At 34.0% G+C, this 16,858-nt stretch overlaps 1 protein-coding gene across 7 annotated transcripts in view; it reads right to left on the bottom strand.

Annotated features, from left to right (window-relative positions):
• The window catches only part of NCOA1 (nuclear receptor coactivator 1), a 199,994-nt gene that overhangs the window by 21,467 nt on the left and 161,669 nt on the right, over window positions 1-16,858 (bottom strand). For all 7 annotated transcript variants that reach the window (XM_081068634.1, XM_081068631.1, XM_081068635.1 and 4 more), the window contains 5 exons: window positions 14,062-14,179; window positions 12,598-12,766; window positions 11,239-11,553; window positions 3,551-3,652; window positions 1,326-1,728 (listed from right to left, as the gene is read on the bottom strand). In XM_081068634.1, coding sequence (XP_080924760.1) covers window positions 1,326-1,728; window positions 3,551-3,652; window positions 11,239-11,553; window positions 12,598-12,766; window positions 14,062-14,179 — 1,107 coding nt within the window. The remainder of the gene's footprint in view (window positions 1-1,325; window positions 1,729-3,550; window positions 3,653-11,238; window positions 11,554-12,597; window positions 12,767-14,061; window positions 14,180-16,858) is intronic.

Here is a 16,858-nt window from a genome sequence, read left to right on the forward strand (position 1 = left end):
TGACTTCATAGTCTTGAGGACAAAGGAACTGATGTGGCATAATTTTGATTAGAATGTCTTAGAGATTTCTGGTGCTCCCTGATACAAGTCTCCCTAGATACTTAATTTAATAGTCCAAGGATTTTAGCGTTTGTCGCCATAAGAATGAAAAGTCTAAATTGATTTGGCTAAAGTTGGTAAGTATAGTGCCATGTGAAAAATCTCTATATAACTTCACCATTTTATTCAAGTCAAACAGCAGCCTTCTCACTGAAATTCATTTTTAAATAGCTTAAAATTTACTTTTTCTTTCACTTACAAAATCAAGGGATTTATTTCAATTTTTTTCAGGAATTTGCCATTCATTTTGCATCAAAGTTTGATTAAACATGGTGGGTTAATCAAATATGTTTTACTGCTACTACCTATCAGAACCTCAAAGAGATAGAATAAAAGTGAAAAAAGATATCAGCACTTAGGATAAAGAGAATGGAAGAGAGAGAATGCAAATGAAAGATTAAAAAAAAAAAAAACCTTTTACAAGGCAGAAAGTTGCCAAATATTGCAGAAATAGCTTACAACCTAAGCAGCTCTGAGTGGTGATGCCAATGAGAAGTCTGAGATACTCTATGAAGATTGATTATCTTTTTGTAAACCATCAAAACCAAAATCTCCAACATAATGAAAAAACTGTAGCCAAGCTTTGAGTTAATGTAACTAACCCACAGTCTGAACTGGACTTTCAATAGATTCTTGTAGGGATCCACGAGAGAAAGTAAAAACATGAGGGAATGTGCTTTGCACATAAAATCTTACAAAGTTCAGAGTCCGACACGTCCTTATAGATCCTCTAATTTAATAATCTTAGCTATCAAAGAGAGATAAGCCTCAGACCATTCAACCACCGTGTTTCACCGAAAATAACTCCAAGCCGGACAATCAGCTCTAATGTGTCTTTTGGAGCAAAAATTAATATAAGACCGGGTATTATATTATATTAATTATATTATATATTACATTACATTAAATATTATATTATACCCGGTATTATATTACACTATACTATACTAATGTTATATTAGACTCCATTTTATAGTAAAATAAGACCAGGTCTTCTATTAATTTTTGCTCCAAAAGACGCTTTAGAGCTGATTTCCTGGCGAGGTCTTATATTCGGGGAAACACAACATTTAGTGGCAAAAGCCGAGTCTGGAACCTGGACCTCCTGACTCCCGGGTTGAGTCCTTATTTAGCACATTGCTTCAATGTCACTGAATGGAAACTCTCATGAAGAGAGACCTGCATGTGGCATACTTATGAAAGCACCATAGTTGTGATTCTCATACCTGATCCTGGATACTGGAAGACATTCTGCTGCATCTGAGGATTGATTCCAGTGCCAAACTGTCCTCCCATGTTTCCTGTCATGCCTCTGTTCACCATGCTGTTGCGGTTGGCCAAGGTTGCCTCAGGATTTGCTGCCAGTTGTGAAAACGGGCTGGTAGAAGCAGGTGGGGTTCCTGGATTTGTACCATAGTTTGGTGGGTAGGGGAATTGCTGCGGAGCACCCTGAGGAAGACGGGGGTTCCCCATTTGAACTGGCAGTCCAGATGAGGGAGGGAGGTTGTTCCCAAAGCTTTGTTGCCTCATGAGCATGGCTCTTTGCTGCTGTATTAGCTGCCTCTGTCGGTGCTGTTGACTGTACAACTCCCGCTGGCGCTGTGCCAACATTTGGGCATTCAGGGGTGGCTGCAAACGATGAAAAATTCTTTACTTATTAATATTATTATAATAATCATTACCTATTTTAGAAAACTTACCAGATAAAGCTTAGTCACTTGGGGCAACAAAACATGTAGCAATTATCAGTGTACAAAGGAAAATAAAACAGAAAAGGAACAAAAACCTCTCAAGTAATAATTACAGGAGGGAAAATGAATTAAATATATTTTAAATGCTCAAAAGTCACACACAAAACTGAGAAAAATCAAAGAAAGTATATAGTGATTAGTATTATAATACAGGTCATGAAAACTGTTAAAAGAAACATGAAAACCATAAGAAAAGAAAGAAAATGTGCTTAATGACTTCTATCTTATCTGACATTAGGTTGTTATGAGACTTTTTTCTTTTCCATCTCCAAAAAATTTACTGTTTCTAGTATGGAGAAATTCAGTTTTCCCCTTTTCTCACTAAAATCATTTATTCCAGTTTACTTAAATGAATGAAATGTAATTATAGGTGATTTTAATTTTCTTCACATATACTTTTTTGTATTTTCCAATTTATCTATAATGAACATGTATTATTTTTAACAATGAGAAAAACCTACAAATATATTATAAAAGGAAAACTCAGAAATCCAGGAGCCATAATGCCAAATAAACTGCTGCTTAAAAAGAAAATAATTAATTAGAAATAAAATACTAAACAGAAATAAATGGAACCAGCTATTTTATATCATTGTAGTATAAGACTGCTCTAGGCATTAGAGTAAGTGTTTTAATAGCTGTAATATTATGAATGAAGAAAGAAGTGGTAAAATTAGGTTGAAATTACATTTTGGTCTAATTTGCAAAGCAATATGGCATGTCAATAAAGCCTTCCTCAGAAAATGTCAATTAAGATTGAGAAAATGATTAAAGCATATGGCTCCACTGAAATTAAACTTGCTAACTAAATGTAGTCTAACCTAGAAAAACTGTGACATATAACTTTCTGACAGAAATCAACTTTATGTGAGTTCTAAAAAAAGGGTCTTGTTTCCTTATAATCTAATTACCCTTGCATGAGCTAACCACTGAGATTTATAAGACAGAGAAACCCAAATCTGGATTCATGACATATCAGTATCTATTGCTTATCAGCACTTTCTGTTAATATTTACCCTTATGGTTACTGTTGGATTTCCACAATTGCCCCAAATCCATCTAGGTCCACTTTATGAAGAAAAGAAGACTTTTGTTTGAATCCTCTCTAAAATCCCCCATCTCCCAAATTTTTGTGTAAACTAGGTTAAGGAAACATAAAAAAGTGGCTGAAGCAAAAATATTAAAGTATGTGTGGAAGCTAAGTAGGGAGTGAGTACTAGATAACACTAAGAAGGCTACCCAGTTCTTTTTACGTTTAAAGTTCCAATGGCTCTGGGTTCATATACAAGGATTGTCAAATTAAAAAAACATAGAAAATGCTGATGCTCAGAGAACACAAGATAGTTAAGATAACTCAGCAATATGCCTGGATTTTGGATCAGGTTTCAGGTATGATTCACACAGTCTCCTATCTTAGGCTTCTTATTACTGATATTATTTAGTACAGTAGTAAGAGTTTTCTACTTAGTCAGCTGGTATCTAATGGCAATGACAATAATAACAATAAAACAAAACAAAGAACCCTCGGCTTTTGATCAAGTACCAGTAAGGGGTATCACAAGTTCATTATAAACTCATTCTAGAAGAGAGCTACACTAAAAAACATCATTAAAAGATCAGCTCACAGACCATTTAAAGACATTCAAGTCAACACAGCTTGGGTTAGAGAGTACAAACAATGCCTGGTTTTCTCACATTACCTGAGCTGTAATTTGCTGCTGCATGCCTGATCTCATATTGATGCCAACAGGAGCATTTGCTGCAAACTGGTTCAAGATTGCTTGCCTATTTTGATGTATCAACTAGAGAAAAATGGAAAAACGAGATATGTTTCTACATACAAACATAGCATAGCCCTTATAGGTAACACAAACATTTTATTGATTACTAACAAGTTTAGTAAGATTATTTCCCATGTTTATTTGCCAAAAGGCTGGTAATTCCTAACATTTATCAAATAGTTCCTGCCTACAGAACATTAAACATGGCAGAGCATTTAAAAGTAGAATACACACACGTACATACATGTATATGCATAGGCATACATCCATACATATATACACACGTACATATGTGTTATTTCAAGTTATTTCAAGTAAGTGCAAAAGAGAAAGAAAAGAAACAGTTCTAGGTCATAAAACTATTGTGAGTAAAAAAGTAAGTATACAACAGGGTACATTCTAAAAAATTCTAGAAGACGAATGGAAAAGTTGAGGTACTTCTCACTTGGAGAATGCCTCCTATCTAATGGGTACATATTTGGGAAAAATCCAATGTGATTTCATGAGCTGGAGAGAATTATGTAAGAAACAAATGGTCTGAGAAAACGGACTATTTATTTAACTGGAAGAAGTAATTACTTTAGACCAGCATCTCCCAAATTGGTGTTCTAAAGAACATTGTTCTGCAGGATATTAATAGATGTGCTGGGAAATAGCATGCTGTGCTGTATTAAGTATTGGAAACGATGGGTTACATAAGGTGAAACAGATTTCGTTACTGCAGTAATTCTAGAGACTTTAATTGGCCAAAGCACACTGTAGATCTCCAAGAAGGGGATATACTGTGCCACGCATTTATCACAAACCTTTTTTTTCTGACGCGTAGCCATTAACATTATCTCTAGAATAATATTTTATTGAATGCTAGTTTGAAAGGTGCTGTCTATATCAGGCTTAGGATCCTAGGTCACAGGTATGCCTTAACTTTATCAGGTAACAAAACAAGCATCCTTGGAGGTGATACCGCCTTATAAAATCTATAGCTTAAATACTTTCTTGCTCAGTAATTTGGTATGAATAAGCTGTCCAGAGAGATAATAGTAATAATAATATCAATACTATTTTGTGTTTATATGGTGCCTCATAATTTATAAATTACTTATAAAATATATTGATATCAGATATTACGATAGCATATTTAATATCTTATATTTTAATAAAAATTAATATATTTTAATATACTATATGCAAACTAGAAAGCTTATGAAAGTTTTGTAAGAGAATCCAAGAGCTGTGAACAGTGATTAAATCTCTCACCTCTAAGTAGCTCAATTCTTAATTCTGGTTTCATTCATTTTCTGATTCCCAGAAAACAAACTGATTTGGGGGGAAAAGCTCAATATAATCTAAATATTAAAATTACAACTTTCAGGCATTGTGAAATAGGAGAAAACATTTGGAATCACTTCAAAAATAATACCAACCTTATGATTTTAAAAGTCAAAGGGACTCATAAGTACTCAAATCTACATACTTCTTAACAGACCATGGACATGAGTTTGAATAAACTGCTAATCTGACAAAGATTTATCAAAAAACTCAGTATATGCAAGATAGTATATAAAGTGTGAAGGCTACAAAGGTGAGCAATTTCTGTCCTCTGGGAATTCTCTGTTGAGTGGCAGAGGCCAATCCAGAACAGGGCAACACACAAGTGCTGTAAAGCACACATACAGACATCTACAGCAGCAGATGGAGCAACTAACAAAGTAGCGTAGGACATGACAGCAGAGACCAAGGCAGGAGTGAGCTCAATGGGACTCTGAAAGGTGACAATGCCAGGTGGCAAGGAGAACGGTTAACTTCAGCAGAACAAACAGCAAGTATAACAAAGAAGAGAAGGCAATGAGGACAAGTGAAAATACTTTATTTAATTCTTAGTGATGCAGAGAAGTAAAATTGCCCGGGGAGTGAGAGCTGGGATTCCAAATTTACAGCTTTATATACTATTTGAATTGTGAGATACTGTGAGATGAAATGGGTGGGATGGAGGGAAGATGCTTGATAAGTGGTGAAAATGGAAAAAAAAAAAAACCTTAGAAAATAAATAGGCTATTTTTAGAAGTAGAAGGAATTATTCTAAATAGCAGCAATCTACAAGTACTTTCTGTTAAAGAAAAAAATGATTATTTCTGCCCATGAAATAACTCTTATTCATTTTCTCCTCCCCTTGACTATCTGTGTGTATAACTGTCTCACTGTGACCTGCTTCTTCTGATTACTAAAATGCAACCCATTTTCTAGCAAGCAGGTCAAGTTCTACTTCTTCTAAGGAAGTCTTCCCCAAAGTATCACCATATCCTTTATCTCCTTGGAAATCTTAACTTTTGGGGGAGAGAGGCTGGGAGTCCTTAGAGCTGGGGACACAAATTCAAAGGCCTATCAAGGGCAGGTCAAAAGGCTCGTTGTCAAAAGAAAACGTGGGGCTTGTGTCCAGTGGAAGAGTACAACCCAGTCTCACACACACACACAACACACACAACACACACGCAACAACACACATACAACACACACAACACACACACACAACACACACACAACAACACACACACAGAGTTCAGGCTGGCTATCATTTCGTCTGTCTGAATGGAATGTTTTTCCAATGCCTGAGTCAAAAGTCCTTCTATAGTAAACCTAAAAGATGATTATCTGGTCCAGAGATTCTTAACCAAGGGTGATTCTGCCCCACAAGGGACATTTGTCTGAAGATATTTTTGTTGTCACAACTTAGGGAGGGGTTTCCACCAGAGGTCAGGGAGGCTGCTGAATAGCCTTCAATGCATGAAAGCCCCTCACTCCCCCACTAACAAGAATCATGCAGCCCCAAAATGTTAGTAGTGCCAAGGGTGAGAACCCTGATACAGCTACTGCATAAATTCTTACAAGACAAAGTTTTTAAAGAAGAATATTCTTTTATCAGGCAGTTTTCATTGCCAGAAATCTGGAGGTGAAATCTGCTTCTCTGTAGTTTTGGTCTTTGATGTTAGTTCTATTTTCTGGTCACTTCTATTCTCTATAATATATAAAAGGTTACCAAGAGGGGTTCTTACATCAGATCTATACCTTTCTTTAGCACCCTAGCACATAACTATCTGGACTTGCCTAAATATACCATATTTCTTTATCTGTCTTGACCGTTACTCCCTCTTCATATTATTCTTTTGTTGATAGTATGGAGACCATGTCCCTTGCTGGAGAAGAAAACAAAACTGAACAGAATAATTGCATCTTTTATCAGCCAGTGTTAATCTATAGCCAGTTTTTTTCTATAAGCCAGTATTTTCTATAAGCAGTAGGTCTACCCATTTTTGCTGCTGTCCTTTTCCCAAAAAAGTTTTACAAGTTCTTTATAGGTAGTACGGGTATATTTTCTTGAGTCTTGCTTATCTGAGATGTAAGCAGGCACTATACCTAAAGGCTTTAACTTTGTATTTGTTCTTAAACACCAGCTCCTTCCTTCATTTTTTGAAAGCCTCAACCAATGCGTCGATACTGGTTTCCCAGGATGCCCTCCTCCTATCTGCCAACTGGGATTATTCACAACTGTAAAATCGAATTGAAAATCTTAGACTCTTTTACTCTTCATGTACCATATTCTAGTAAATGGATACACTTAAAATCAAGAAACCATATGCTTTTAAACTGATCTTACGATCCATTCAAAAGAAATTATGATGTAGACCTGAGTATATCCTGTTCTTTCTTTTCTCAAATCACCAGGCACTGTGCTAACTTCCTGAGTATTTGGCAAGAGTGAAGAAGGAAGGAAAGGATATGACCAACAAATAAACAGATGATATTAATCAAGTGAGGTAAGTGTATTAAAAACAGCATGTTATGAATCTGATGTATTCTAGATACCAATCCTCTGTTATATGAGATTACAAATATCTTCCCTGAAATAACTTCCCCGAGTCTGTAGCTTGTCTTTTAACTGTTTATGGTATCTGGTAACTGAGAAGTTGTCAGTTTTAGTGCAAACATCAACCTTTTCCTTTATGTCCTTTTTTTTTTTTTTTAAGGGCCATAGCGATCTTCCCATATTCACATTTAGGTCATTAAAACACCTGGAATTCATTTTTGTGTTATAGTATGAGGATCCGATTTAACTTCCCTGCTCCATGGACAGTCCAATGTACCAGCATTCATTACACAGAGCATCCTTTACCCACTGATTGCCACCTCTGTCACTTACTAAGTCTCTATATAAGTCTGGGTGTGTCTCTGGGCTATTATGTTCCAATTGGTAGAACTGTCTATCTCTATGCCAGTTCCACATTGTTGTGTTTTAAATCTCGCTATCTGGTAGGGCAAGTTCATTCTCATTCTTCTTTAAGATTGTATTCATGCTTCCAAAATGAGTTTAGCATCTATTTGTCAAATTCCATGTTGAGGGTTTGACTGGAATTCCACTAAATTTACAGACTAATTTCAAAACGATTGCCGTCTTTACGATAGTCTTTCGATTCACAAATATCTTTTATTTGGATCTCCTTTTTGACTTTCAATTATGATTTATAATTTTCTATTTTTTGCATATTGTGATATATTTTGAAATTAAATTTTCTAATTGGTTGTTAATAAAAAGAATTACCATTAATTTTTATTTCTTGATCTTTTATCTAGAGATCTTGCTGAATGTCTCTATTAGTTCTAAGTTCCCTGTAGATTCTCTTGGATTTTTCTATGCAAGCAATTGTATTATTTCTATATGATAATTTTGTTTCTCACATTTGCTTTCTATATTTCAAAATTCTATGTATTTCAAAACTTTTAGTATGACGATGGTATTCTCTTTTTTTTTTTGTCTGCACTGATACAAACTTACTTAAAATATACCATCTGTCATTTAATGGAATTTAAGGCAAGAGAAAGGGTAGATGTTCCACTTTAGTTCACCAATTTGATCCCAACTGTGAATTTACCTATATGACGTTAAATAATATATTTAAACCTCAATTTCTTGATTTCATCAGCTACTGTTATTGCCAACACACAGCCATTTATTCTCCTCTTCTTCCTTGATGACAGAATAAGATTTTATTCAGCTAACTATCCCAAATCACATATCTAAGTTAACCCTTGCCAGCAATTGGTTAAGGGTATACACATGACTCAGTTCTGGCTAGCCAGACAGGTGGTTTCCCGCCCCCTTTTTTTGGGGGGGGGAGGGTAAATGGGGGCTGGTGGAAGGAGAAACAAGAACCTTCTGGAAAAAGTTTCATGGCTTTTGAAATCAGATGCATAGGAAAGAGAGTCCCTTTTTTCCCTGCTAGATAGTTTTGTTTGCATGTGATGTTTGTAACCATGGTAGCCATTTTTCTACTTGCCAAGGATTATAGGGTAAAAAGATAGAAAGGACTGGGTCCTTGATAACAACCTTGAATTTCTGAAGTAACCACACCAGGACCTGTCTATTTTGTATCATCTCAATATTTGAGTCAAAATATTTTTTGTTGTTGTTTTACTTACTGAGTTGGTCTTTTTTCTGTCCTTGTTCCTGAAAACATCTGAACTGAGACAGTGATGGAGATGAGCTTTGGCCAGACCTTCTCATGAGAGCCCTTAAGTGGACGTACATGGAAGACTGAGCATCTACAGTGCAAAAGCCACTATGGACCGAGTGCTCCACTGCTGAACAGTAGAAGTAATGGAGTAGAACCCGAAGAGTAGGTCTGGATAACGTGCCTCGTCAGGTAGTAGTTATTGTCTTACATGGTGGTGTAAGTTGCTTTTGTGTATTGACATATCTGGGGGCTTAAAACATAGCGTGCCCCAAATTTTATATTTCTCCCACTTGATGGATATTTCACTCTGTTGGGCCACCAACACCTCCAACTTTGGACATATGTCCATAATATTTAAAGGAAGCAATGAGGAGCCATGTTCACCTATTTGCATCCTTTCCATGGCTACTCTGCTCATCAGCTGCTTTAGGAGCAAATCAAAGTAAAAACAATTTTTTCTGAACTAAGCATGAATTATCATTTCATCTATCCACGAACCTGACCTAGATTGTTAAGCTAGCCTTGCATGCTGAAACTTTAGACAATATTTACTGAACTCTCTCCTGTAAAACGAAGAAGTTAGCATACCTATACTTTCCTCTATTTTTTTGGTTTAGCACTTAATCACTTACTGCTGGCACTGTTATTTAATTTTTCAGGTATATATGTTTTAAATACCCAAAGCTGACTGTAAGTTCTGAAAGTTGCCTCTTTTATTTTTTGTATTCTTCCAGTACCTAAGATAGTCCCTCTAAATATGTTTTATAAAAAATTAAATACAGGGGAACTATTAAGCGTTTCCTATTTTTATGCTCTCTATCTAATGATGAACGACAAGTTGTAACAAGAAGTAGTTTATCCTTAACTTATACTCAGGACATATCACTATTCTCTTCCTTTGTTGTTCTTTTCTCCCCTCTCTTCCACTAATTCCTCTTTGAATCCTTTACTCCATCCCAGCACCGAAAAACTTTCTTTTTGTTATTCTACCATTAACATTTTTTTCCTGTCTTTCTCCCTTTCTTTTTCTCCCTTTCATCTCCTTTTTAAGTGAAATGTAAGCACATTTTATATTATTTATTACATTTATTGAATATAATTTTACAGTAATATCTAATATTTATTAAGTGCTGCTACATGCCAGGTATTGTGCTACGAGCTTTAGATGCATTATCTCATTTAATCCACACAACCACTAATGACGTAAAGGAATTAGTAATTAGACTTTTTATAGATGAGGAACCAGAAGTTTTAAAGGGGTAAGTAATTTGATTGTCAACCACCTAAGTTAAGGTTAGAACTAGGATTTGAAACTAGGGCCAACTCTTTTAACCAATGTATCATCATACTGCCTTTCTATTTCATCTTCTTTTTCTTCCTTCCTGAATTAGTAAGGCTCCAGAAAAATTCTTTAAATACTTAAAAAATAAAATCAAAAGCAATGTACACATATAAACAAATACAGAATAATTAATAACAAGAAGCATAAATCTACAGTCCCGGTCCGACTTCCCAGATACATACTTTTAAACATTTGCCTTTTTAGCTCCTAATGATTAGTTCTATATTTGCTGTTTATACAATCTTGAATATTTATGCCACTATACCTTCTCATTACCTGTCAGGAGAGAGAAGATTTAACTCACCCACAACCGCAAACCATCCTTTCCTCCATTTTCCTAATATAATAACATCAGTAGGCTTCAATCACTCCAACTTCAAACAACAAAAATAAACTTCATTTTCTGTTTCAACAATCATGAACAGTATAGTATCGCTTGATACTTTATAAATTAAGCTGTGTTTCTGTTTATTGATTGAATAATTGTACGATGTTCATCCTAAATATTTTTTTATCTTAAAAAATAAAATTAAATTGCTTTTACATTGTAGGTATCAAAGTACTTTGTTTTGAGCCAGCAGTGATGAAATGAATTAGTGTCCCCTTTTCTTATCCTAGCAGACCAAGGATGGTGTTTTGAGTCTTTCATAAAGGTTCTAGGAATAGACTTCACACCTTTATTGTAGCAATTGGGCAATCTCATTACAAAGAGAGCACATATCTTTCAAAAGTATCAACAGCTAAACAAGAGTACTCACCTGCTGTTGTCCCTGTAATCGCTGTTGAAGTTGAAGTCGAAGTTGGTTGGGTGCAGCTGGAGGTCTGTTTAGAGTTTGCCTGGGCTGCATGCCCATGCCAGGTGAAAAAGCACCTCGGGGAGGTGTGACTTGAACAGGCATAGTCCCCAAGGAAGGTTTTTGCCTGACCATGCCTTGGAAAGGGCTAGTGAGATTGGCAGTAGGTGAAGGAGAAGAATACGGCTGGGAATAAAGGTTGGGTCTTTCTTCCATCATCAAAGGTGGGGTTGCTTGTTGTGGCGGAAATCTCTCTGACAATACATCTAATCCACCTCCCTATGAGAAAACAAGCCAGAACATTTTATCAATAAATGTCTGCCAATAAGTGACACACTTCTTCATGTAATTTGGGATCTAAGAGCATGTTAGCTCTATAAAGTTTCATCATAATATATTCATGCTGAATTCATGAAGCTCTCCAGAAGTTTACTACCTAAAGGAATCACCTCTGAAAGGTACTGTGAAAAGGAGTAACAGATTAACTGAGACATTGAAAAATCTCAGTAAAAAATGATAACAGTTAAAATAAAGGCCTTAAATCAATGAAATGAAGCAAAAAGGTTTAAAAAGAACTTCATTGCAAAGCCGAAGAAACAGCAAACTTTATATTTAATAGGTTACCACAGAAGTAGATTCCTAAAGGAGGGGTAAGTCAGGAATTTTTCTACGTCAAATACAGAATTCATGTTTTTATCTTATTTGAAAAAAAACTCATAGATGACCTAACAGAATGACATAGAGTTATGGTTTTCAAACTTTTTGACAATTACTCATTGTAAGATACGTAATTTAAATTGTGATGTCTGTGTGTATGTGTGTGTATAACTAAAAGGAGAGTTTCATGAAACATAACTACCCATTTTATGGGCCATACATTCTGATACTTTGTATTTTGCACTATTCTATTCCATTAAAAAAATGCTGGTCATGATGCACTAAATTGATTGTATAACTCCACAGCCTGAAAAACACTAACCTGCAAAGTGAAATATCATTGAAAAATACAGGTTGAAGACCAGCATGAATAAAAGATAAATTTAGTCCTAATAAGGAGTGATGATATAAATCTGGATTCTATTCTAAGGGGAGCTTCTAAAATTCTGTTCCACAGTGAAAGACTAAGACTTCCTAATTATTATTATTATATTTTTTTGTTTAAAAATCCCATTATTAACTATTAAATATTTCGTTAACTTCCATAAGGGTAAATTATAAAACAGTTAAAGCTCCGTGAGAACAACACTGAAAAACTTTGCTTAAAAATCATTTTCTAGCTTCTCAGGGATGAATCATTTAAGTAATGCCAACTGTAATAAATACCTGAACAAGTTTGTCAATTCCCAGAGCTCTGTCTAATTCAGCCAACTCAGTTTCATCTTTGCCGCTGAGGAAGGATACCAGCTGTTCAAGAAGAGCCTTTTCATCATTTCTTCCTTCTACTGTTGTTGGTGGACAGAGAAGCTCATCTAATTGTGAGCTAATACACTGTCTACAGAATCAAAAGATAAAGTTTTAGATTGTGTAACAAATAATTATTCAATCTTAAGAATGCAAACACACACACACAATATAACAAATCTAGTTCTATTTGGTTGGTGCAAAAGTAATTGCGGTTTTTGCAATTATTTTTAACCATTTAAACCCAATTACTTTTGCACCAACCTAATAGAAAATTCTCTGATACACTTAATGTGCAGAAATTTATGAACATATTTTTCGTTATTTTATCAATCACTGAACTTTGTTTCCATATTCTTCATGTTAGTTAGCTTACAGAAATAGCCTAAAAAATTAACCAAACATAGGTAAGGGAAAATAATTTTTAACAAAAGTAAAAAACAAAAATCAACCAAAAACTCAGAAAGAAGTTATTTAGCCTATATTAAAATTTATTCTATTTATTCTATGGATGCTATTAATTATTGATAATTGCACCGTAACAAAAATAGTACGTTATATTACCTAATTTCAACGATGATCAGATCATATTGATAACATGATATGATTACCATTTACAAAAGAAATCAAACTAGAACAATGAAACATCCTCAGTGTTAAGCAAAACAAGTTGTTGATTACATATAGGAAATATGTAGTTTAATCCAAAGTGATATCAAATGATGCATAAAACTTAGAAATATATAGAAAAATACTAATACTAGTAATACTAATACAATAATATAAGGATTTTTCTTTGGAGAAAGAAAATGGGAACACAGTTCATGTGTTCACAGTTCAAGCTTTTAAGCACATTCAATACTATCAAGTCATCCTCTGATTGCTATATGTGAGATGTACTCTATGTTATGGAATAGAGCTATCTGTGTTGATCAGAAGTTGAATTTGAATCAAGATGGGACACTGAGTATATGTAGAAAGTACCTTCTTTCCTTATACCCTTTTGCTCCAAACAAAGAGAAAAGCTGGACAAAATAATTGTATAACTAAAAGCTCAAGAGCAACATAATTGTACTGAGGCCAATTCATCCACAGGTCCCAGAAATTTCATGGTAATGAATCAAAGCAAAGTAAGAGCTGAAAAATAAACCAATGGCTGCATACTGTATCAATATCTTAGTAATTACAATATACACAAGTCTTGCAGCCATGCAGTAAATAAATCTGTTTAACTGTATCCTCCCTCACCCTTTTTTTCATTATCATTCACCTCCGTTAACATCTCACAAAATATCAATGTAGACTGGAATCTATTTTGGGAAAAGTAGTTCTTTGTTGTAGAAGTTGGTAACTGATACTCTATAAAACTCAAAATATATTACTCACTCTTCTGGTTTATTCTGATTTACAGCTGTCACTGTATTATTTGCCCATGGAATCTGATCACCTGTTCCTGGTTGTCCAAATTGGTTATCAATTGCTTCCAATTCCAGCTCAGGTAATCCTGTTTAAAAAGGTAAGAAGTCAGTGTTATAATTAATGGAAGATAAAATGACAATATTTTTCAGAAGTAATATATAGGTGAGATTTCAATCATAAAATATTACCTCAATGATACAAACATCACTTATCCAGCAACTTAAACTATCTAGAATGTGGTCAAATAACAAGAAAATGACAAAGTGAGAAAAGATCTGTGACTCAAAGAAAATCTGATGTTGAAAAGTTCGCACATAATTGACATTCCATAAGAGAATCACTCCGGACATTTTCAGAAATTATTTAAAATAATTATAAACATTTGGTTAACTGTTTTTTCAGTCTATAGCACATTAGAATATGCTGTAAGTAGGGAGAGTGTTATCATGAAATGAGAGCTGAAAGCAAAATATAAAACATGTATAAAACATAGGAACAGAAACTAAAGGGCATAGCAGCCGAGGGTCACTTAGTAACTGGACAAAGCTCGATAGTTGTTAATCTGAAAATATAACAGTATAATTACAGTATAATTGATGTTTATAATGACAAGTGAAAAAGAGGTTGAATTAGGTTTTGTAATGAAAGAAAGTAGTATATGCATTTTAGACAGTTTTTGTGTCAGATTTTTTAAAGTTTTGATTATTTCTGCAGTACTTATACTACGAAAAAACTAAATAACCTAAATTCTAGAAATTTAGGGACTCATAAATAAATTATGATTTAGATATTTACAATGTGCTGTTAATATAAAAGGAAAAACCATAATCCAAGCCACATGTTCAGGATAATTTTATTTTTATAAACTATTTCATATATATTAACAGAAAAAAATTCTGGTAGGCTACATATCCTTGGTAGATTTTCAGGTAGTGAGATTAAGGATTACTTTTATTTCCTTTTAAGGTTTCTAGTGATTGCTTTTAATTTCTAAAATGAACAAATATTCATTAATGGTCATTAATAGCTGAACTGTACTCCCTCCAAATTCATGTGTTGAAGTCCTAATCCCTAGTATCTCAGAATGTGACTGTATTTAGAGAGGTGATTAAGTTAAAACAGGGTTGTTAGGGTGGGTTCTATGACTGGTATTCATATAAGAAGAGATTAGGGCACAGATAACAGACTATGAGGGCACAGCAAGAAGGCAGCCATCTGCAAGCCAGTGAGAGAGTCCTCAGAGAAGAGCAAATTTGCCAACAACCTAACCTTGGACTTCTAGCCTCCTGAACTGTGAGGAAATCAATTTCTGTTGTTTAAGCCATCTGGTCTATGTATTTTGTTATGGCAGCCTGAGAACACATTTTTTTAAATTGAAGTATAGTTGACATACAATATTATATTAGTTTCAGGTGTACAACATAGTGATGCGATATACATATACTTTACAATGTTTTCACCACAATAAGTCTGTGTTTCCCCAAAAATAAGACCTAGCTGGACAATCAGCTCTAATGCGTCTTTTGGAGCAAAAATTAATATAAGACCTGGTATTATATTACATTACATTATATTATATAGACCCAGTCTTATATTATATTATATTATATTATATTATATTATATTATATTATATTATATTATATTATATTATATTACATAAGACCGGGTCTTATAGTAAAATAAGACCAGGTCTTATATTGATTTTTGCTCCAAAAGATGCATTACAGCTGATTGTCCGGCTAGGTCTTATTTTTTGGGAAACACGGTAGTAACCACCAGTCACTGCACAAAGTTATAACTTTTTTAAAAACTGAAAATGGAGTTTTAAGAGAAAACATAAGTAGGAAGAATTATTCATTCTAATGAATGGAGAATAAGTAGATTTTAGGATGCCTCAAAAAATGTATTTAGTGCTGGATATTGATAATTTGTAACTTACAGAAAATGTTAGATTCACTTTCATGGGAAATACACTCAATATTTAGTATGAATGAAGTGTAGAAGTACACATAAACACATTCACTTCTAAATGCAAAAAATCAGTGTTCAATTACACTTATCTTCTCTATCATGACAAATGATAGAGAAATCGAATTCTGTAGGATTCTGTAAAATTCTGTAAGCAAACAAAAACAAACAACAACAATAAACAGTGATGGGAAAGTAATCACTCGATTCATGTCATTATTTAAATCAGATAGTTGTACAAAGAAGATTATCTAAAGCTTTCCTATTGCTCCGCTCCATACAATCCTATTCCATTTAAGAAATCTAATCTAGGCAAAATTAGTAATGTTTAAGAATCAACAAAAATTTATATGGCCTTCTATCATCAATGCTGAGTATCATGAGGTAGTTTATTTGACTCAGTAATAGGACACAGTATCTCATTTTATTAGTCTTGATGGGAAAAAATGTTAAGAAAATAAGTTGGATCAAATATTTTCAAAACAAAATAAAATTCATGTGCTGTTTGGTGACTAGGGAAAAAAATATCCAAACAAACAAATCAAACTTTGATTCAATTAAAGGTTTTGTTTGCATAGGATGTATGTTTAAAATAAATTGGTTTTTATTCTAAAAGCCACTTCAACCTTTTAGGGCTTCCTTTAGGAACAGACTTTTATAAAAAATTTGAGGATTTGCTGGAATGTTTTAGGAAATACGCAAGTTATCTTTCTTTGTCCAGGGAATAATCCTACTCTTTTTGGTCATGTTTGTATCTCTATCACAAACATAAGTATGTATACATGTAACACAAT

This window comes from Rhinolophus hipposideros (assembly GCF_964194185.1).
Source record: "Rhinolophus hipposideros genome assembly, chromosome: 12".
Taxonomy (NCBI): domain Eukaryota; kingdom Metazoa; phylum Chordata; class Mammalia; order Chiroptera; family Rhinolophidae; genus Rhinolophus; species Rhinolophus hipposideros.